Genomic DNA, 21,325 nt, shown 5'->3' on the forward strand with positions numbered 1-21,325 from the left:
CGCACAGAGTCGGACACGACTGAAGCGACGACGCAGCAGCAGCAAGAGGATAAAATGCAAAATATGTCAAAACAATTTTAAATTTCCCTCCACATATCCCAATATGGACAGCATGGTAAGAATAAGACACACACACACAGCCCAAATCTGGAATCCTATTCAGAAAGACTTCACTCATTTCCTACAAGTAATAAATCTTCAACACTGCACAAGTGAGATTGTTCTTAACTCAGAATATTTTCAGAAAACGGGAGAGGGGTGCACCGCTAAAAACGGCCTGCACTGATTTCTCGGCTAGAGTTGCACTGTGATGGTACTTGTTGCTTCCCTTGCAGATGCTAGCTTCCTCTGTTGCTGCTGTCATTAGTTTAAAAAATAAATAAAAGTTGCTCAAACTCCAGTTCCTTCCATAATATTTATGGATTCTTCTACCAACCCCAGTATTCCTCATACAGAGCTAGTCTTTATAAGTAGCCTTGAGCACACTGTTACTGGTTTCTTCGTGCTGAGAAAAGAGGCCTGTGGGAGAAGATGCCTCCCAGTGGAGAAACCCTGTTCCGTTCCGTTCCATCGCTCAGTCGTGTCCGACTCTTTGTGACCCCGTGGACTGTAGCCTACCAGGCTTCTCCGTCCATGGGATTCTCCAGGCAAGAATACTGGAGTGGGTTACCGTTTCCTTCTCCAGGGGATCTTCCCAACCCAGGGATCGAACCCAGGTCTCCCGCATTGGAGGCAGACGCTTTAACCTCTGAGACACCAGGGAAACCCTGTAGTCTCTGTTAATTCTGGAGCTGTGGGAGTGAGTCTATCCAGGAAAAGTTAACAACTAAAATGGAGGACGCAGGTCATGGCCCTCATCTGCAAGATGGTGCAGTCTGAGCATTGAATAGGAGATTCAGAGAAAGTAGGGAACTATTTACGGGGTCAAAATCACTTTTGAACAGCTAAAATGAGTTTTCACCAATGTTGCATGCCTAATCTGGTGGCCTGCAGATATGTAATGTGGACATGTCCATTTTATAAATAACCAGGTACAAATGATGCTTAAACAAAAAATAAATTATTTGCAAATATTCATAAAATTGAAAGCCATTAACTTGGCTAGCTTCTGATTCTTTCTCAAGCAGAACTGCTGTCATGGGATAACCACACGGTCTTACCACACGAAAAAGTGGCATACATGTCCTACTCTGCGACCCCATGGACTGTGACATGCCCAGATCCGTCGGTGGGGTTTTTCCAGGTAAGACTACTGGAGTGTGTTGCCATTTCCTCCTCCAGGGGAATCTTCCTGACACAGGGATCCAATCTGTGTCTCCTGCTTTTGTGGTAAAACCTGTTCTCCTCCATGTTAGGCCTCTTCATTAGACTAGTAACACAAGTAGCTGCCAAAGACCAAATTATCCAAGCCAGGTTCTCAAATCTTTAGGCTGATTAGTAGGTGAAAAAGGAATGCAGTGGTAGGATGCTATTATTAAGCAACAGCTGCACTATAATATCGTTGCATCCAGTACTAGGAAGAACAGAGGGAAAATTTTCAGCCATGGGAAGAATAAATGTCACATGTTCCAAAGCCTCTCTTTAAAATATAGAACAAGGAATGAAGTTGTGTTTAAGTGTTAGTTGCTCAGTCATGCCTGACTCTTTGCAACCCCATGGACTGCACCCCACCAGGTTCCTGTGTCCATGGGATTTTCCAGGCAAAGATACCGGAGTGGGTTGCCATTTCCTTCTCCAGGGGATCTTCCCTACCCAGGGATAGAACCCGGGTCTCCAATACTGGAGGCAGATTCTTGACCGACTGAGGGAAGGAATAAACAATACTTAAAAGTGTTTTTTAATCCCATTCTCTTAAAGAATGTATTCATTATCTAACATCTCCACCAAAAACTAGTGTATTACTACCATCATCTTTAACCTAGAAGGGATAAGTTTTAAATTTTTTTAAGCCATAAAACCAGAAAATACTCTACTAATTTCAGTAATCCCTGCAATTGAAATGTCCACCAGTATTTTCCATCTCTCAGGAAGCAGAGTTCCATAATTAAAATACATGAAAACAGTACTTAACGTTATACTTGTGCCTTGACTTTATCAGATTCCAGAGTTGCCTACAAATGAAACTTTTAAAATCCACTTATCACAGGAAAAACAAAATGAGAACAGATAAAGTTTGTTTCAGGTTGGATTTACTCAAGATAAATATGCAAGAATTATTTATATTTGTATTTATATTATCTAAGGACTCTGAAGATAAACATACAGTATTAATGGAGACTTTAGACTCATTTTAGAAAACTATTTGCTGTACAAGAGGTTTATAATCACTTTGGGTAACTATAAACAATAGTTACTTCAGCTGTAGATATTACTTCAAATCAAAATACAAAAAGTACTGGCTCAGTTTGCAACCCCTTGGGAAAAGTTAATGAGTTAAACTATCACACTGTATTATCTCATATCACATTGGTGTTTGAATGTTAACTTTCAAGCTGATTCTGTTTTTAGAAAGACCTTCAAAGCCCCCAATGGTGATGTTAAAAAAATGAATGTCATACAGTGAAACTATCAGTAACAACTCTTCAATTTATTTGAAGCAATTCACTTTCAAAAACTTTAAATTACAGCAGTCACAGAAAAAAACAGGGGTCAGAAACAATAAAATAATAATCAGTACTGCCTTTTTTGTTTGTTTTTAACACTGTCATGGCTTTATTCAAAACACAGTTGCACAAAAGTATTAACTTCAAAGTTTTCAAGGAGGGTCTTGAGGAATTTAACACACTATATACATACTGCCATATAAAGAGCATTAAAATAGGACCAAAAACTTCTACAAAATATAAAACCCACCCTTACTTATTTGCATGAAAATATCACCCACAAAGCTAAATAACTTTTAAAAAAGTTACTTGGAGGCTCTAAGTGTTGTTTTCAAACCAAAGAACTCTACTTTTGATCATTTTGATTGCACAATGATTGATAAGAAAGTCAATATATAGATTTAACTTTTAAAGTATCTTATAATCTGGCATATTATGCAATAAGAATTCTTAGGGACTAAAACAGGGTATTATAATTGTTAAAAAGGAGTAAAATGTTAGCCTTTTGGAGATTCCAACCCCCAACTAAACTTATTCCAACAGTTTTATTTCAGTTATGCAGCTTTTTTAGTTTATCCAGAAATAACTTTGTAACTTTTTACTTTAAAACCCTGTCATACATTTTAAACTAAGAAGTAATACTATTCTCAGTAATTTAAATGTGTCCCAGTATGAAAGTGTAACCAACTAATTTGTTGATACTTTTTAAAAACAAAGGGGAAAAAATTTTTAGCTAGCCAAAATTAAGAAAGCAATTGCCTTGAACATGGAACCTCCACAACAAAAAAAAGATGTACTTGCCTACTCATAATATTTAGTAATTGTATAAGGAAACACACACTCGGTTATCCCAAATGTTTATATTTTTAATAGACATCTACCTGAAAACAAATCTTAACATTGATTTAGTTTCAAATATTTTCCCAGCTGTCCAGTGTATTCCAATTAAATGCTATAACTGGTAATAATGCTTTAAAACTATACAAAGAATAAAGGTTCTACTCAGAAAAATTAGAACTACTTTGCAGTGTGTGCATTCTTAAGTCGCTTCAGTCATGTCTGACTCTTTGCAGTCCTATGGACTATAGTCACTCAGGCTCCTCTGTCCCTGGGATTCTCCAGGCAATAATACTGGAGTGGGTTGCCATGACCTCTTCCAGGGGATCTTCCCAACTCAGGGATCAAACCCGCATCTCTTATTACTCCTGTACTGGCAAGTGAATTCTTTATCACTAGTGCCACCTTGGAAGCCCATATTTGCAGAATGGTATCTAAATCATTTGGAAAGCTAATCTGATTTGAATGTCTCATTATCACCAGGCAATTGTTCTGACTTTTGAGGAACACAATGCTGCTTCCAACAGTCTCCTCTGTTCTTTTCTTTCTCCATCTTCCTAATACAATCTGTACATCTTGTCAAGAAAGATTTACAGTAAGCAGAGTCTGTTGCATAAAACTGTATTGATAATATTCATATTTCAGAAAATACTCAGTTTCTTTCACTTAGCTTGTTTAAGACTGAGACAGGTCTGAAAAGGTGGTTGAGGTATAAAACAGAGTCATCCTGGGTGTTCCTGTTTCCCAACTGTTTTTTGAGAAGAGGGAAGGGAGTGAAACAAGAAAGGGAGGTGATCATAAGAGACTCACTGAGAGGAAAACGAGAGTGCACACTTAAAATAACAACCGTTGGCAGGTCATGATCTTCCACTGGAACAAGAAAGGGCTCACCTACATGTCTCTCAACTCAGTATAAGCAATTTTTCCTTGAAAATAAAAATCTTCTTAGTCACCTAGCTTAAAAGGTTTTAGAAGGCTCCACAAATGCCATGAACTATATTGCTGAATAGAACCTTTACTATTCTGCTTCTACTTTCCAAGCTACTCATGTGACAAAAAAGCACTCAATTACCCTCAGCCAAAAAAAAGGCAATGCCTTCAAACTAAAGATCTCTGGGTTGCCTCTAAAGAAATAACCAACTTATCATTCAAGAGACTATTTTTATTCCAGATTTCAGCCAACTGTGATTTCAGTGAATTTATAAATAACTTTAAAACCCTATGAATGAAATGCACCATACTATGCCTGTGTAAAAGCGATCATATTTTAATTATGCTAAAAATGACTAATACAATGAGCTTTAATTAGAAAAATTAAGATTCTAAAGAAATTGCTAGGGAATTTCACAATGGGGGGGTCAATGAAAATTTTTCTCTACATACAATATGATCATTAACAGACTAATCTTATTTGGAATGATAAGGCAAAAATAGTAAAACCACACTTTTCCTATAAAAAGTTACACATTATATTCTGTAGGGAGAGCTATCATACAAGAAGAAACAAAGAAGATGTGATCACTCTATTGCACACCCAGGAACATTAGGGAATCTGGTCTTAGAATGATCTAGTCATCTTCTTCCTCTCCATCATCTTCAGCATCTCGTTTCCTCTTTTCCCCTCGAAGACCTTCTTCTTCTGAAAAAATAAAAGGAAACTGTTCAAAATACTTAATTTTAACAAATGGATATTTGTTAGGCTACAAAATTTTGAATCTATCTTAGTTAAAGTTAATGGCACAAGAAAATTATAGGTTAGGTTTCCCCTCTGCATTCCTTTTAAGTTCAGTATTGAAACAACCTTAATAGACTTCAGTTCAGTTCAGTTCAGTTCAGTCGCTCAGTCGTGTCCGACTCTCCGCGACCCCATGAATCACAGCACGCCAGGCCTCCCTGTCCATCACCAACTCCCGGAGTACACTCAAACTCATGTCCACAGAGTCGGTGATGCCATCCAGCCATCTCATTCTCCGTCGTCCCCTTCTCCTCCCGCCCCCAACCTTTCCCAGCATCAGAGTCTTTTCCAATGAGTCAACTCATCGCATGAGGTGGCCAAAGTATTGGAGTTTCAGCTTTAGCATCAGTCCCTCCAATGAACATCCAGGATTGATCTCCTTTAGAATGGACTGGTTGGATCTCCTTGCAGTATAAGGGACTCTCAAGAGTCTTCTCCAAATCCATAAATAATGACAGCTTGCTATGCACCCTTGTGGCCAAATCATGAAGTACAGATCAAGAAACATTAATGGAACTGTTACTAAATTTTTAAATTTCTTGAAAGACCTAGGTAAAGAGAACCAGAAGGCAAATCTAAAACAGGCATTATCTGGAATTCAACTGTTCTTCTCTCATAAATAAGGTTTCACCCTCTCCAAAATGAAAGGCTATAAAAAAATAATAAGTTGAGCTTATGGTCCCATTATCTCTTCATTCCTGTTTTGAAACAAATGTTATAAGCTGTTGTTTGGTTTTTTTCTTTTAAATGGAATTAATGAATGTCCTGAGAAAATTCCTCTTTAAAAAGATTTTATACCTTTCAAGGAATTGTGTGATATGTTACCAATATCAAAGAGATCAGTGATAATTTGAATTATAGACACATTCTTTAAAACCCATGAATAAAGGCTTTTTAGGATTTTTGAATGGCTAATGTAACTCACCCTCTTCTTCTTCTTCTTCTTCCCCTTCTTCAACATAGTCATCATCATCTTCTTCATCCTTGAGATTCAAATATTTAGTTTGAATATGACACAAAGAAACTTATTTACGAAACAGAAACAGACTCACAGACACAGAAAACAAACATGGTTACCAAAGGGGATGAAGGAGGGATAAATTGGGAGTGTGGGGTTAGGAGATATAAACTACTACATACATAAAATAAACAACAAGGTCCTACTGTATAGCACAGGGATCTAATATCCTGCAGTAAATTAAAATGGAAAAGATTATGAAAAAGTGTGTATATATATAACTGAATCACTTTGTTATAGACCAGAAACTAACACAACACTGTAAATCAACTATACTTCAATTAAAAGAAAAAATTCAGTTTGAGAATAAACAACCCATGACACGGGCTTTTCACTCTTTGATAACAATACATTCCAACAGGAAAAAAATATAGGGTCATCCTGTGTTCGACAACCTCTGCCTAACTTACAGAGGTCTTTTTAAAAGCCTAACTAAATCTAGTTTCTTCATAAAAATAAGTTATGGTTGAGAACAGCAATGTTCAAAAGAACTTTCTGCAACAACGGAAATGTTCTGTATCTGTGCTGTTCAATGCAGTAAACACTAGCCACACACAGCAACTGAGCATCTGAAATGTGACCAGTGCAAATGAGGAACTGAATTTTATTTTACTTTATAACTAAATAAGCAAATGTGCCCAGTGGCTAATAGAGTAATTACTGACTATTTTAAAGACACAGTCTTCTGTTTCATAGACTGAGGAAGGAATCACCTGAATCATAGCTCCAACACAGTTATACGTGTGGATTCAGTCACTTAATCTCTCTGGACCTCAGTTTTCCAATCAATGAAAGAAGCATTCATCTAGAAAGACCTCTAAGTTCTTTCTACATCTAAAAATCTACACAGCAAAATAGCAAATATCAATAAAAATCACAATAAAATTTGATCTATAACTCTTTTGGGATGAAATGTTTTAGATAACTAAGATTTAAACACAGTCTTCAAACATCATAACCTTTTTTTGTTTAGCAAACTGGGATGAAATTTCTAAAATGCACTGCACACCTCTACCATTTTATGCTAAACCTTTTCCTTGAATTATCATAGTCACCATTTTGACGATGAGCAGTATACTAATTAGTATATGCCAGTTTCCTCAAAGACTGTTAATATATGTAAGATGGTTTTCTCCTTTTTAAAGTGACTCTTGGCCTCTACTTTGAGTTGTATCTTTTCCTAATGCCTGCTCTTTTACAGTTACTTACTATTTCAATTTTAATCTGCTATGGATTCAGAAACTAGATCAACAAGCTTACCAGAGAACTGAATATAAAAGAGAAAACAGGTTCAGAGTAACAACTTGAATATTCTCCTACTAAGTAAACGTCTTTTGTTACTTAGACCTTTTATACTTTTACATTTTAAACATTACTGCCTTGTGCTTGGTTGTGTTCCAAATGGTTAAGTTCTAATATATATTTTAAAAAATTCAATCAATCTAGGGACCCTCTCCAACCTCAAAACAGTTTACACCTCCTTAAAAATAGTTTAAATGGCAAATGTTAAAAACTGCTTGGTAGTTAAGAAAAACTTGGACGACCCACCTTTTGCAAAATAACCACAGCTCCATTTGTGTCTAGAAATATTAATCAGAACCTATTTTTCCCACAGTTAGCTTGAAGCCCCTGAGAAACTAAACTGCATGACACATATCAGAAACCGTTCTTAGTCAATTCAAACCTTAAAACACTCCATACCAGGACACCCAAGCTACAAAAAGCATAAGCAATTGATGAGGTAGCAAATAAACTAAGCAACTATAGTAAAAATCAGGAAAATGTGTTGGCTTACACTTACATGAAAAAGGAAGAGAAGAGGGTAGAAAAGAAAGGGAGAGAAGAGTAGGGAAAGGGTGAGGAAAAGGAAAAAGGAAAGAACATTGTTTTAAACACTTCAAATCTGCAAGGAATGACAAATGAGGGTATTCAAATATTTATAAATTTTTTAAAAACCAAACCACTTGAAATACTAATCACATGTATTCTGTGGTAATTTAGAAAAGCTCAACTTTAAAAAGCAAATTATTTCTCTGAATTTTGTTTTATACAAAACGATTAATCCATGTTTTTATGCCTTTTTAAAAAATATACCATCTTTTTATGCCTTTAAATATATATATATATCATCTAGAGACTTCCCTGGTGGTCCTTTGGCTAAGACTCCGTGCTTACAAGGCAGGGAGCCTGGAGTTCAGGAAACTAAATCCTGTGTGCTACAATGAAGACCCAGCACAGCTAAATATACACACATACACACACACACACACACACGCACACACGCACCTAAATCCTGTGTGCTACAATAAAGACCAAGCACAGCTAAATACACACACACACACACACACACGCAAACCTAAATCCTGTGTGCTACAATGAAGACCCAGCACAGCTAAATACACACACACGCACACGAACCTAAATCCTGTGTGCTACAATGAAGACCCAGCACAGCTAAATACACACACACACACACTCACACACTCACACACACACTCACTCACTCTATAATCTATTAGATTACCAGATATTTGCTCTGTAAAGATTATGGTATTTTCCTAATTAGTGGTTAATTAGTGGTTTATAAAATGTTTCCTCATTTCAGTTAATACTGTGAATAGTGCAAAGACACCATAATTCCCAATTCTCCTAAATCCCCCATCTCCATTTTTAATGAAGTAGACTACATGTAAGTCCTTCTTTATACACATTAATTCCTTACATCTGAAGAGCAGCTGAAATAGAAATAACTCAAACAAAAAAGTAGCGAATCAAATATCATTTCTGTTTCCTTCTAATATTTCTTTAATCTTACTTTCTGAAGGTTCTCTGGCTCTTAGCTTCTAAAAACAAGACTTCATTTTTAAAAACACCCAAATTACCTCATCATGACTGAAACCTCTGGACCCAGCTACCGGGGTACCAGGTAGCTGACTTAATGTTGTATATATTATCTTAGAGATGTTTGCTCTATTCTTCACCACATCATTTTTAGTTCATATTTTCCAATACTCAACAGAAGGGTGAATATAAACACATTCAAAGTTAGCTGAAGGTCATTTTTAAATGACTTAATACTATTTAAAGAAGAATTATTGGCACAGAAAATAGTGGTGTTTTAGTGGTTAGGACTCTACTTCCACAGCAGCAGGGGCATGGGTTTGATCCCTGGTCAGGGAACTAAGGTCGCACAAATGGAGCAGTGCAGCCAAAGGCAAAAAAAAATCAAATTACAAAATAATAAGTCTATTATTTTACTAAGTAAATTAAAACTTATGGGGAAAATATTCAAGTTGTATGCTGATAAAAATTGAATAGGTTGCCTTTCTCCCTGAATACTTAAAAGTTCTACTCTTCATTATTGTAAAGATCCTAACTCACTAAAGCCCCAAATAAATTTAAGTGCCATTTTTTTCTACACTAGTTTCATATTTAAAATGGTATCAGAGAAAAATCATCATTAATCAGTGATACTGTTTAAGTAATGTAAAAGTCATTAGGAAAACAAATAAAAATACAATTTCTAGTCTAAATAAGAGGTTATTTTTAATAATAAATATTAAATTATGAATGATGAAAACAAAACTCAATAATTTTACATTAAGAGAAAACTTAATAACTTATCTAAATTCCCAGGGACTACAGATCATTTGTTCTAGTCAACTGACATTTCCTGTGAACCTGCTATATCCCAATCAATGTAGTAGATGCTGAGACACAAAGATGAATAGCCCTTCCCTAAAGAAGCCATCTAGTAGAAAGTGGCCAAGTAAGTTTTTACAAAATGTCTACAGGTTCAAAGGTAAAAGGAAGGAGTGACTGTCCCTTTAAAATTACAGAAAGCTTCAATAATGAGGCAACTCCAGAGCTGAGTGTTTAAAGAATCATGAGGCACAATTTGAGTAGTGGTTACACAAGTATGTACATATATAATATTTCATGGAGTTGTACATAAAATCAGTCCACTTTACATACTTTAGTATATGGATGTTTCCCTGAGAGAAAAGAAAAGTTCATTAGAAGGCATGGCTAGCAAGTCATTTCAGATAAAGTAAACAATGTGTGTACAGACAGAAAGGCAATAATAGCTTCGTGTGATGATTTAATTCAGTACTAAGGGAGACGAAGCTAGAGAAGGAAGCAGAGGCTAGATAATGGAGGACCTTGTATATCATGGTGGTAACAGGGAAACATTAAAGGGTTTCAAGCAGGCTAGTGATACAATCACATGTGCATGCAGACCACACAGGCAAGCACTGTGGAGGATACACCTAAGTAGTAACACTGTTCTCAGAGAGACCATTTAACTACTAGAAAAGCATAAGCAAAAAATAATTAGGGGAAAGGAAAGTTTCCATGAGTGCCTACAATATGCCTGCAACTAGATACTTTACACATATTAGTTTGTTAAATCCTTAACGACTCTATGAAGTTGGTATAAATCTCAGTTGTATAAATGCAGAAACTGGGGCTCAAAAACACTTGTAAAATGTTTCCACTATACCATGCTACTGAGGGAAAGATGGCTTTGAAAGATATCTGGGAGGCAAAATCATAGGGTTTATGATTATCTGGATATAGTATAAACTGGGGGACAGTGGGGGGAAAAAAGCAGGTGGACACACACGGAGTTGTGAAAAACAACTCTCAAATTTCTACACAACTTACTTTTTGTATTACTTAACCCTATGCCTAAAGAGTTAATTTTCACTGCACATAAGAAGGTCTATTCACCTGAATTTCTTCTTTCATCAAGTATGAGAGGCCCACCTCCTCTTCTCCCTCTCCCAGTTCTGAGCCTGCTTCATCTTCATCCTCATCCTCATCCTCCTCTTCTTCCTCCTCTTCCTCATATCCTTCAGGTGGACCAGCTTCATCTTCCTCTTCCTCTTCATCATCTTCATCTCCATCTTTTAGAATATTTTAAAAGATGAGCAAACGTCTGGGCAAATATTTTTGCCCTGGCCCCTCAAATTCTTAAGCCAAGGGGTAGAAAGTATCTCAGGGTGATTTTTTTTTAAGATTTCTCTTTTATAACATCCCTATTTGAGAAATACAGTATCTAAATATTAAAATTTTCCCAATGTATAGATTTTCATCAAAACCTTACATGTACTGAAGCTGATTTTACTTCTGTCTTCAAAACCTGTCAATCATTCCACCATTTTGTAACACTGTTTATCCCTCAAATTTCTTCTTACAAGTGAATAACTTTTCAACCAATAGCAACAGTGTCCCATCACTAACAACAGCTGTTCTGTCATCTGATCTATTAGTCACCCATTTATCTGAAAATGTTCAACTCCTAGAACATTTCCGTCACCCACTACAAAAAAATCCTATATCCATTAATAGTCACTCACTATTCTCCTCTCCCAGATCCCTAACAATCATTACTCTACTTTCTGTCTCTATGAATTTGCGTACGAATTTGAGGTAAAGGCCACACATGTTGTATGACATTTCATATAAACAGTGTCATACAATGTGGCTTTCTGAATATGACTTCTTTCACTTAGCAGAATGTTTTCAAGGTTCACACACATTGTAGCATTCATCAGTACTTCAATCATTTTTATGTCTGATTAAGATTCCACTGTATGGATATATCACATTTTGTTTATCTGTTCATCAACTCATACATACTTGAGTTGTTTCTACTTTGTGACTTTTATGGATAATTATGTGATGAATAGTTTTTGGTTTGTTTTTAATACTATTTTAAAAGTTACCAGAAAAAAAAAAGTTACCATTTTACTGAGTAGTGGTGAAGTTCACATAAATATAAAATTTCATGAAGCTTAATATTATAATAACCATTAAATACCCCAAAGCAATCAGAAATCTGAACAAATACAAGACTAGGGCTGTGGGTTTTAAGTTTTTCTTGTCTTACATCTTTTATCCCCCACACTTATATACCCAAGTCCAATCTAATTTACTAGCTAGAGTAGAGGCTATAACTGTGATACATTTATAGTATTAAGAATGATTACCCTCATCATCCTCCTCTTCTGAGTCTGGTGCTTCATTATCCTCCTGGTCAAATCCATCTAAGTATGTGATCTGCTGCAGCAGTTCAAAAATACTTTCTCTGTAATCTTCCAGGTTTGTGATCTCACAGTTAAACAAGTCAAGACTCTTCAAATTTTTAAGATTTTGCTAGAAAGGTGAAAAGTAAAAAATTACATTCACAATTTAAAATCTCATGTTATTTCTTTTTAATGCATGAACCAGAATTGGTTTTAATGCATGGACCAGAACTTGAAGTCAAGAGAATTTCAGATGTTTAGAATTTTATAATGAAGGGTTATTATATCAAGCATAATTAATTCTCCTAATAGGCCCTGGCACGTAAATGCCACAAAAGCAGGAACTCTGTTTTGTTCACTGCCATCTCTAGCACCTGGCTTAGTGCTTTACCTGTAGTGTATACTCAATATACTTTGTTGACTGAATCTGTGCATAAAGAGGCAACAACAATAACATGGTTAGTTTAAATCCACAATCAAGTTTATTTCCAACAATTTCAACCACCCCCAAGCTTTTTTTATTTGGTAAGTTTTCAGAGTTTCACTTCATCTCCTTTCCTTCCCTCACACCAGCAAACTGAGGAGCAAATAATGAAATAACTCAAAAAAGAATCAAGAAAGAAGGAACAGAATTTAAGAAAATACTGGAAATTTTACAACCAGATATTCAACTCCTGAAGTTGATGATAAAATGAATTTCCTACTGATTTAAACATTTATCTGAATGTTTAACTACAAAGCAAAATAAAGCAGTATCATCTATATCACAACATATTAAAAAGTCAAAAGTTTCAAAAGAGTTAATTACAAGTCAATAGGATAAAACTCAAGCAAATCTCAGAAAATTCAACCAAAAAAAGCAAGTCCCGAGACAAACCTTTCCACTTACCAGAGCTTCTACTGTACTGAGATCTTTGATTTTGTTTCCACTCAAATTGAGGTAGGTAAGATTTGGGCATTTCTCTGCCAGGACTTCCAAGCCTCCAGAAATTATATTGTCACTAAGTTCCAACTATATATTCAACATGAGAAGAAAACAAAGAATGGCAAAGGCTTAGGACACATTAAAGATTTCTAAAATATATCAATTTAAAGAAGAAAACAATTGTCATTCTCTTTGCCTTCAAGAAAGACTTTCACAAGTCTTTAATTTCCAAATTCCCATCCACGACCTCCAAATAAAATATTAGAATCTCTACAGACTTCTAACCAGGTTTGGTTCCAGTTGTATAACAGTTGGATTTTACACTTCAGAGAAAAACATTTGGTAGGTGTTAAATTCATGTCATAAAGTGATTTCATTATTAAATTTAAATTTCCATAACCAAAGCAATATTACAGTGGATTTCAAAATGCTACACAACCCATTTTCTTACCTCTAGAAACTTAGAGGCTTCTAATTAAAAGGCAGAATCATCATTTCATGTGGGGAAAAAAATGTGCGTAATAGCCCATGGCATCAAAATCATGATACTCTCATGCCTAATGCCAACTTACCTTCCGAAGTTTATTTAAGCTGGGCAGCCGGGCCAGTGAACTTAGTTCCACATTAGCCATACTCAGAAACTCTAGTTTTTTAAAAGTATCATTCAGGCCCTCAATTTCCCCATTGACACAGAGGCAATTATCAAGGACCAATTCTGTTACCTAGAAGAGAGAATATGAATCATTCTTTAGTTTGTTTAGCAAAAAGACCTGGGTCCTGACACTCTGGAAACATGAATATTAAAACCACCAATCCCCTTATATAGATCCTTTTCATTCTCCCCCAAAATTGAAATACAAAGTCTGATATCTTAAGTTAATTTTTTAAAATTTAAACTTGGACTAAGACATTCAATGCCTGCTTCAAATCACTAATAAAAAAATTTTAATATATATTTATTTATTTAGCTGTACTGGGTCTTAGTTGCAGCATGTGGGATCTAGTTCCCTGACCAGGGATTGAACCTGGGTCTCTTACACTGGGAGTACAGAGTCTTACCCACTGGACCACCAGGGATGTCGCACTAATTAAAAAAATTTTTTTTTTCTAATTACATAAGAAATAAACCTTTGAAAAACATCCCACGTGAAACTTGTTTCTGACACTTGTGTGAAAAGGACCCTCAACATTAGGGCATATATTTATGCAGTAAGGGGACACTGAGGTTACTGAGAAAGGATTTAAATGAGCCCTAAAATAGCAGGGAGAAGAAAGGCAATTGTTTTATTCACTCTTTCACTTTAAAACCCCCTTATCTTTGGTTGATGTCACCATAACTCAAAAATACCTTGTTACCTTTCATGAAGAAACATTAGAAAGCTCCTTCTCAGACAGCCCAGCTTTCAGATGTTCTTTGTTCTAATATCAGTATCACCCAGAACACATCCTTGACCAGATGTTATTTTTCCCTGCCACCCTGGTAGAATTTCTGTAACTTCTCCCCAGTCGTGGAAGGGCATATGCTGGATCCTCTATCCGGTCAGGGCTGGAGCACAAAACTTTCTGGTGTGGGCCTAAATGGACTTAAACCTAGAAGGGAGGCAGGAAACCTTGGCCCTCCACTCTCAATGCAAAAGTATGTTTGAGGTATTTTGAGAAATAAATGTTAGCAACTAGGAATGCCACCTTCTCTATTTGAACATGACATGGTATTTCAGGAAGCAAAGGAAGGCATCATAATCTGTTTAGAGCGGAAGAAGTCAAGGCCTAGAAGGTTAGCATGACTGCCTGGGGTCAGTCACAGCGTGGGGCAGAGCTGTGCCTGCACTGTCAGTCTCGGGACTCCTAGCCTAGCTGAGAGGAGGAGAGGGCCACTAGATTTGGCGTCAGAAAACCAGTTTTTCCACTTGAGTAAGTAACTTCACTGCCCTGAGACTCCGTTTGCTAATTTGGATTCTAAAACAATACCATCCACCTTACAAGTTGGTCGGAAGTAGTAAAGTAAATAACAAACACGAAGAGTGCTTTGTAAGCTGTAAAGGGCTATTCAAATATAAGAGACCGTTATTACACCACAGGAGAAGGAGGAGAGGCTGCAAAAAAGTGACATCCGGGACTCCCCAAAACTGGCGAGAAAATTACTAGGGATAGGACAGGTATAAAAATGGGAGAGGAGAGGCAAACCCACTTTTCCAACTAAGACATTCGAAATGTGTGCTTCTGCGAGACAGCTTTTGAACTTCTTGTTTTTTCCTTAAGTCCTTAAAGAGTAGGCCCTAGGAAACTTCAAGTTATCTGTGGGATGATAGTAGTGACTCTTTTTCCTCCTCCCTGCCCCCCACCAATTTCATGGAAAGATATTTTCTAAAAAGTACGTAAAGACCTCGTATTCCCACTCCTCACGCCGCTACAGCCTAGCGAAAGGACTACGCTGGTACGCACAAGCACCACCTCTACCCCTCCCGAAAAAAATACACCCCTTATATTGCAATTCTAGGGTTTATTTCGAAGGCTGCAATTAGCAAGAATCTAGACGCTTTCCACTGCGACCAGAAACGCGAGGTTCCTCGCTGGCCATGGGCCCCGATTTCGCGACCTGCCGCTCCGACCGCCGGGAAACCCCACAAGGGGCGGGGACTCCCCAGCGAGAAAAGGGGTCGCCTCCCAGCCCGCGTTCCCCCCAGCGCCTCCGCCCCGGGCGGGGAGGGCTCCGTGAGGTCGAGAAGGCTCCCTCCAAAAAGGAGGCGGAAACGCCTTCCGCCCGACCCCCGAAAAGTTGACCGACCCGCCTCACGTGGCCCCTCCCAAGCCCGTCTCTTTAACTAAGGCGACAGCAGCGAGAGCGCATCATTCCGTTTCGCCGAACCGATCTTTTAAGACGCGAAACTTCTACGACCCACTTGTTTAGTTTTGTGAAACCGTCTCCCGGGATCAAAACTGGAGTTGCAGCCTCCACGACACGACACGCCGGGCCGAATTTTGTTACACCGCGGGAGACGAAGGGGATAAAGTCTCGTGTCCCCTCCCCACCTCCGGTCACTACGACGAGTCCCCAAAACTTCCTCGCGGCCAGAGAAGCAGCCGCTGACCCAGATTCCGCCTGGCGGCGGTCGGCGCGCGCCGCTTCCCGGGGGAGTGGGCGCCGCCGGCAGCCCGCGGTCCTTCCGACTACGCAAGCGACCCTAGCCAGCGCCCGGCGCGGTGTCGTCGAACGCCCAGGGGCCTCGAGGCCGGGGACGCCCCCCGGCCCAAAAAAAAGAGTTGGCAGCACTGCAGAAAAGTTGGACTAACTTCTCAGGCGACGATGGCTGCGGCAGATGCGAATGGGACTGGGGGGTCGCGCCCACGCCGCCGGCCCTACGGAGCAGGAACGTGGGCAGCGAAGCCGCTGAACCATCCCCGACACCCCGCTTCCCGCCCCCACGAGGCCACGACGCCTGACTCGAGGGGAGAAGGGGCTAAGCCCCCAAGCAAACACAAAAACGCCCCCTAGAAACTTAAACCCTTCGCCATTTTAAGATTTTAATGATTTAAAAGTTAAAATTGAATATTTCCCTCCAGCCCTAACCCCAGATGGGGGTTAATTCATTACCCCTCCCCACACACCCACCAGGACCCCCAGAAACCCGATCCTCCGAATACAGGGCTGGTGAGGAAGGGGAGGGGGCTGAGTCATCTCACCTCCTCCGGGGCTCTGTCCCTTAACTCCAGGTTAATCCTCTTCTTCATCTCCATGTCCTCCTCCTGCTCTTCTGCTACTACTCTCCTCCCTTACCTTTTCCTGCCTTTCCCACTACCCCCAACCCTAAATTTTTTAAAGGTTTGGAAATGAATGAAAAGAAAGACAAATATAAACGCCCACCACCACCAGATAGGTATGGGGAAGAAAGAAGAGAATCGCAAATGGAGTCCAAGGAGTTGGGACTCTAACTCGGCTGCCCCCACCTCGGTGTCCACACACTCGCGCGCGCACTCACACGCACACACATACACACACCCTCAGTTCCTTCCCCTTCAATGGCTGCTCGGAGACTGAGCCTCCATGACACGGCACCGCCAACCCCCTGGCCTACACTCCACCCACCTCCCGAATGTATTGGTGGATTCTTCCGCATCTCACTACTCCATTGGCTTACATAAATGTCTATCAGTCTTTAGGGCGGACCTGAACCAGAAATAGTGTGTTTACTGGCTGCGACCAAGCGCGCAGTTAACTCCGATAGGTCCAGGAAGGTGTTCGTCCCGGAGAAATGATTTTGAATCCCAGCAGCCCCCCTCCTTTTCTTTGTGTGATTGGCGCGCTTTCCCCAGGCTATCGGACGGTTCTGAAGCTTGTTGGATTTCTTTTTGTTTTTATTTTTGTCTTGTCTGTGTTTAATGTTAAAGGAAGGAAGAAAACATCCTTCTTACGTGCGGAAGTTGTGAGACGGATAATTCAGCACACTGCACCCACCCGCTCCTGGCGGTTTTAAAAAGCAGCTCTCGCTTTGCTGCCAAGGTGCACAGCAACGTGCTCACCACGTAAAAAGCATGCCTTCGTGGCACTGCCCTGCAGGAGACAGACTTCTGGTGCAGAACCGGAACAGGGATTAAGATGGTAGTTTTAACTTTCAGCATGAAGGACTAAACGATTTTGAAAGTAGTTGGGTGAAGTATGATAAGTTAGGCACCTTTAAACAAAACTACCCTAGAGGACTTGTTCTTGAGGTAATTGTTGCTGTAATAGACACTAAGACCTTGGAGGGAAAACAATGCTGGCCTAACGAAAATCAGACATCAATGCGCATAGAAATAGTACCGCAATGCCTCTCCTTTCTAAAATCCCTTTGGTCGGTTTCCAAGGAAATCTGTAGTTTAAATGTGCTTTTAAAAGTCTGTCAATGTGGAATATAAAAGCGGTATAAGAATGATTTTTTTAACTTCTGAGAGTTTAGCCTTTCTTAGTTCTTGCTTAAATTCTGTTCTTTCCATTCCCTTACAACTTTCTCAGAATACCCAAAGAAATCCTCGCTACTTCGGGGAAGGAGGTAGGTGACTTAATCCAACTTCCAGAACTGTTTCTTTACTGTTTTTCCAGTTTTTCAGGTTAGAGACCTTAATAGGATTTCCATCAGATTTCTAACGGCTCCACATTGCCCCACCTTCCATACTTCCCCATAACAAGACACACAGCTCCTGAAACAGGCTTGCATTTAAAATGTAATTATTTGGAATTTGTCACGTTAAATAAAAGAAAACAAAATAGTGATTGCCTTTTCCTTGCCAAATGTTTCCTTTGAATTCCCTGAAAAGGAGGTTTTATGAAGATAAAAACAGCAGAAGAGGGAGAGATTTTGGTATAAAATGATATGTCAGGGGCAGGTATTTGGAGTTAGTCTTTGTTTGTTTGAACACAGGCCAAAGGAAGTCAAGATGATACAAGAATGAATCAAAATGAACTGAGAAACAGTTCAAGAAGAGTTTTTTTTTAAAGAAGCAAGACAAGGAACAAGGGGACTACAAAGAAACACATTTTAGTACCAGTTTAGGAAGTTCTGTGTTCTGACCCCACTAGCCATTGCAATCTGAAACTCTGAGTGGAAAGAGTCCGATTAGGAAGTCATCCATATATGAATGATAGCTGAGGGCATGAGAACAAAATAAGATGTCCACAGAGAATGAATATAAGAAGACTTATCAGGTGAAGGAGAGCAAGAGGAGACAGATGTTAAGTTGTCTACCAAAGCTGTCAGAGAAGCTAAGGAGCAAGTAGAAAAGAAGGAGGTGAATTTGTAGGGGGGAAATGTATGCAAGCCAAAGAGTTTCAGGGGATAGATGATTATTGGGGTTAAACAGCCGGGCTTTTTTATCAGAACACAATGATAGAATGGGAGAGTGGGCTAGAAATAATGAGCGTGAGGAAAGGCCATAGAAAGCCTAGAGAGGGATTCCGAAAGTGGACCTTACCCCTATACCCTTTATCCCCACCTCATATCATCTTTTATCTTCATACCTCAATACCTTGAAACTTTCTAGTCTCAGTCAAGAAGCTAGGATAAACAAGATGCTGGAGAGGAAAGATTCCTCATAAGGCCGGCGCACAGAAAGAAAGGTGCCTAGGAAGGGGTTGAATGAAGAATACCACCAAGCTAGCGGATAAGTGCATGGAGCTAAGAGAAGGACAAAAGAATGAAATACAGTCAAACATGGAAACAACCTAAATGTCCATCAAAAGATGAACGGATAAAGAAGATGTATATTATGTATATATAAAATAATGGAATATTACTCAGCCATAAAAAATAACGAAATAATGCCATTTGCAGCTACATGGATGGACCTAGAGATCATCATACTAAGTGAAGTAGGTCAGACAAAGACCATATGATATCACTTGTATGTGGACTCTAAAATATTACACAAATAAAATTATATAAAAAACAAAAGCAGACTTAGATATAGAGAACAGATTTGTGGCTGCCAAGGGGTAGGCAGTGCAGAGGAGGAACGGATTGGGAGTTCAGGATTAGGGATGCAAACTATTATAAATAGCATGAACAAACAACAAGGCCATATTGTATAGCACAGGAAACTGTATACTCGATATCCTATAATAAATCACAATGGAAAAGAATATAAAAAAAGAATATATTTATACATGTACAGTATAACTGAATTACTTTGCAGTACACCAGAAACTAACACAACATTGTAAATCAACCGTTCTTTATCTTTTTAATTTTAATTTTTAAAAAATGAAGGAAAGGACTTCTCTGGTGGTCCAGGGGTTAAAAATCCACCTGCCAATGCAGGGGACACAAGTTCAATCCCTGGGTCGAGGAAGATCCCACATGCCACAGGGCAACTAAGCTGGTGTGCCACAACTACTGAGCCACAACTCTGGATCCATGCTGTACAGCAAGAGAAGCCAGCACAGTAAGAAGCCTGCACATCTCAACGAAAAGTAGCCCTCACTCACTGCAACTGGAGAAAGTCCATGCACAGCAACGAAGACCCAGCACAGCCAAAAATATTAATTAATCCTTTAAAAAGGGAATATAGTTAAGGGAAAATGCCAAATTCATGAACTAAAATACATTTTAAGCTGTAATAATGAGGCAGACGTCACCTAGAGCCAGACCTCCTGGAATTCAAAGTCAAGTGGGCCTTAGGAAGCATCACTACGAACAAAGCTAGTGGACGTGATGAAATTCCGGTTGAGCTATTTCAAATCCGAAAAGATGATGCTGTGAAAGTGCTGCACTCAATATGCCAGCAAATTTGGAAAACTCAGCAGTGGCCACAGGACTGGAAAAGTCTGTTTTCATTCCAGTCCCAAAGAAAGGCAATGCCAAAGAATGTTCAGACTCCCGCACAATTGCACACATCTCACACGGTAGTAAAGTAATGCTCAAAATTCTCCAAGCCAGGCTTCAACAGTACATGAACCAAGAACTTACAGATATTCAAGCTGGATTTAGAAAAGGCAAAGGAAACAGAGATCAACATCCGCTGGATCATCGAAAAAGGAAGACAGTTCCAGAAAAACATCTACTTCAGCTTTATTGATTACCTCAAAGCCTTTGACTGTGTGGATCACAACAAACTGTGGAAAATTCAGAAAGAGATGGGAATACCAGACCACCTGACCTGCCTCTTAAGAAATCTGTATGCAGGTCAGGAAGCAACAGTTAGAACTGGACATGGAACAACAGACTGGTTCCAGTCTGGGAAAGGACTACATCAAGGTTGTAAATTGTCATCCTGTTTATTTAACTTATATGTAGAGTACATCATGCGAAATGCTGGGCTGGATGAAGCACAAGCTGGAATCAAGACTGCAGGGAGAAATATCAATAACCTCAGATATGCAGATGACACCACCCTTATGGCAGAAAGTGAAGAAGAACTAAAAAGCCTCATGGTGAAAGTGAAAGAGGAGAGTGAAAAAGCTGGACTAAAACTCAACGTTCAGAAAACTAAGATCATGGCATCCAGTCCCATCACTTCATGGCAAATAGATGGGGAAACAATGGAAACAGTGACAGATTTTATTTTCTTGTGCTCCAAAATTACTGCAGATGGGGACTGCAGCCCTGAAATTAAAAGATGCTTGCTCCTTGGAAGAAAAGTTATGGCCAACATAGACAGCATATTAAAAAGCAGAGACATTACTTTGCCAACAAAGGTCCCTCT

The 21,325-nt window shown here is 38.9% G+C and overlaps 1 protein-coding gene across 3 annotated transcripts; it reads right to left on the reverse strand.

The window, feature by feature from the left end:
* Positions 1-2,563: 2,563 nt before the first annotated feature.
* On the reverse strand, positions 2,564-17,196 carry ANP32E (acidic nuclear phosphoprotein 32 family member E). 3 transcript variants are annotated; one of them, XM_088835724.1, is made up of 7 exons: positions 16,832-17,196; positions 13,723-13,872; positions 13,115-13,237; positions 12,190-12,355; positions 10,928-11,103; positions 6,101-6,158; positions 2,564-5,076 (listed from the first exon to the last, which is right to left on the reverse strand). In XM_088835724.1, the coding sequence occupies exons 1-7, from the start codon at positions 16,883-16,885 to the stop codon at positions 5,009-5,011; spliced, it is 795 nt and encodes a 264-aa protein (XP_088691850.1). In that variant the 5' UTR covers positions 16,886-17,196; the 3' UTR covers positions 2,564-5,008. The 3 variants fall into 3 exon arrangements, with proteins under 3 accessions (XP_088691850.1, XP_055258890.1, XP_055258891.1); XM_055402915.2 differs by having other exon boundaries at positions 2,564-5,079; positions 16,832-17,193; XM_055402916.2 differs by lacking the exon at positions 16,832-17,196 and adding an exon at positions 16,051-16,184 and having other exon boundaries at positions 2,564-5,079.
* Between the last annotated feature and the right edge of the window lie 4,129 nt (positions 17,197-21,325).

This window comes from Moschus berezovskii, chromosome 4, assembly GCF_049115385.1.
Source record: "Moschus berezovskii isolate FMDL1 chromosome 4, NW_MosBer_1.0, whole genome shotgun sequence".
Taxonomy (NCBI): domain Eukaryota; kingdom Metazoa; phylum Chordata; class Mammalia; order Artiodactyla; family Moschidae; genus Moschus; species Moschus berezovskii.

What these genes read in the sequence shown, in the direction of transcription:
- ANP32E (XM_055402915.2), bottom strand. Translation starts at nt 16,885, where the DNA reads ATGGAGATGAAGAAGAGGATTAACCTGGAGTTAAGGGACAGAGCCCCG. An exon ending in GCTTAAATAAACTTCGGAAG is followed by an intron (nt 13,238 to 13,722) that starts GTAAGTTGGCAT and finishes TTGAATATATAG; the next exon opens with TTGGAACTTAGTGACAATAT. An exon ending in TCAGTACAGTAGAAGCTCTG is followed by an intron (nt 12,356 to 13,114) that starts GTAAGTGGAAAG and finishes TCACCTTTCTAG; the next exon opens with CAAAATCTTAAAAATTTGAA.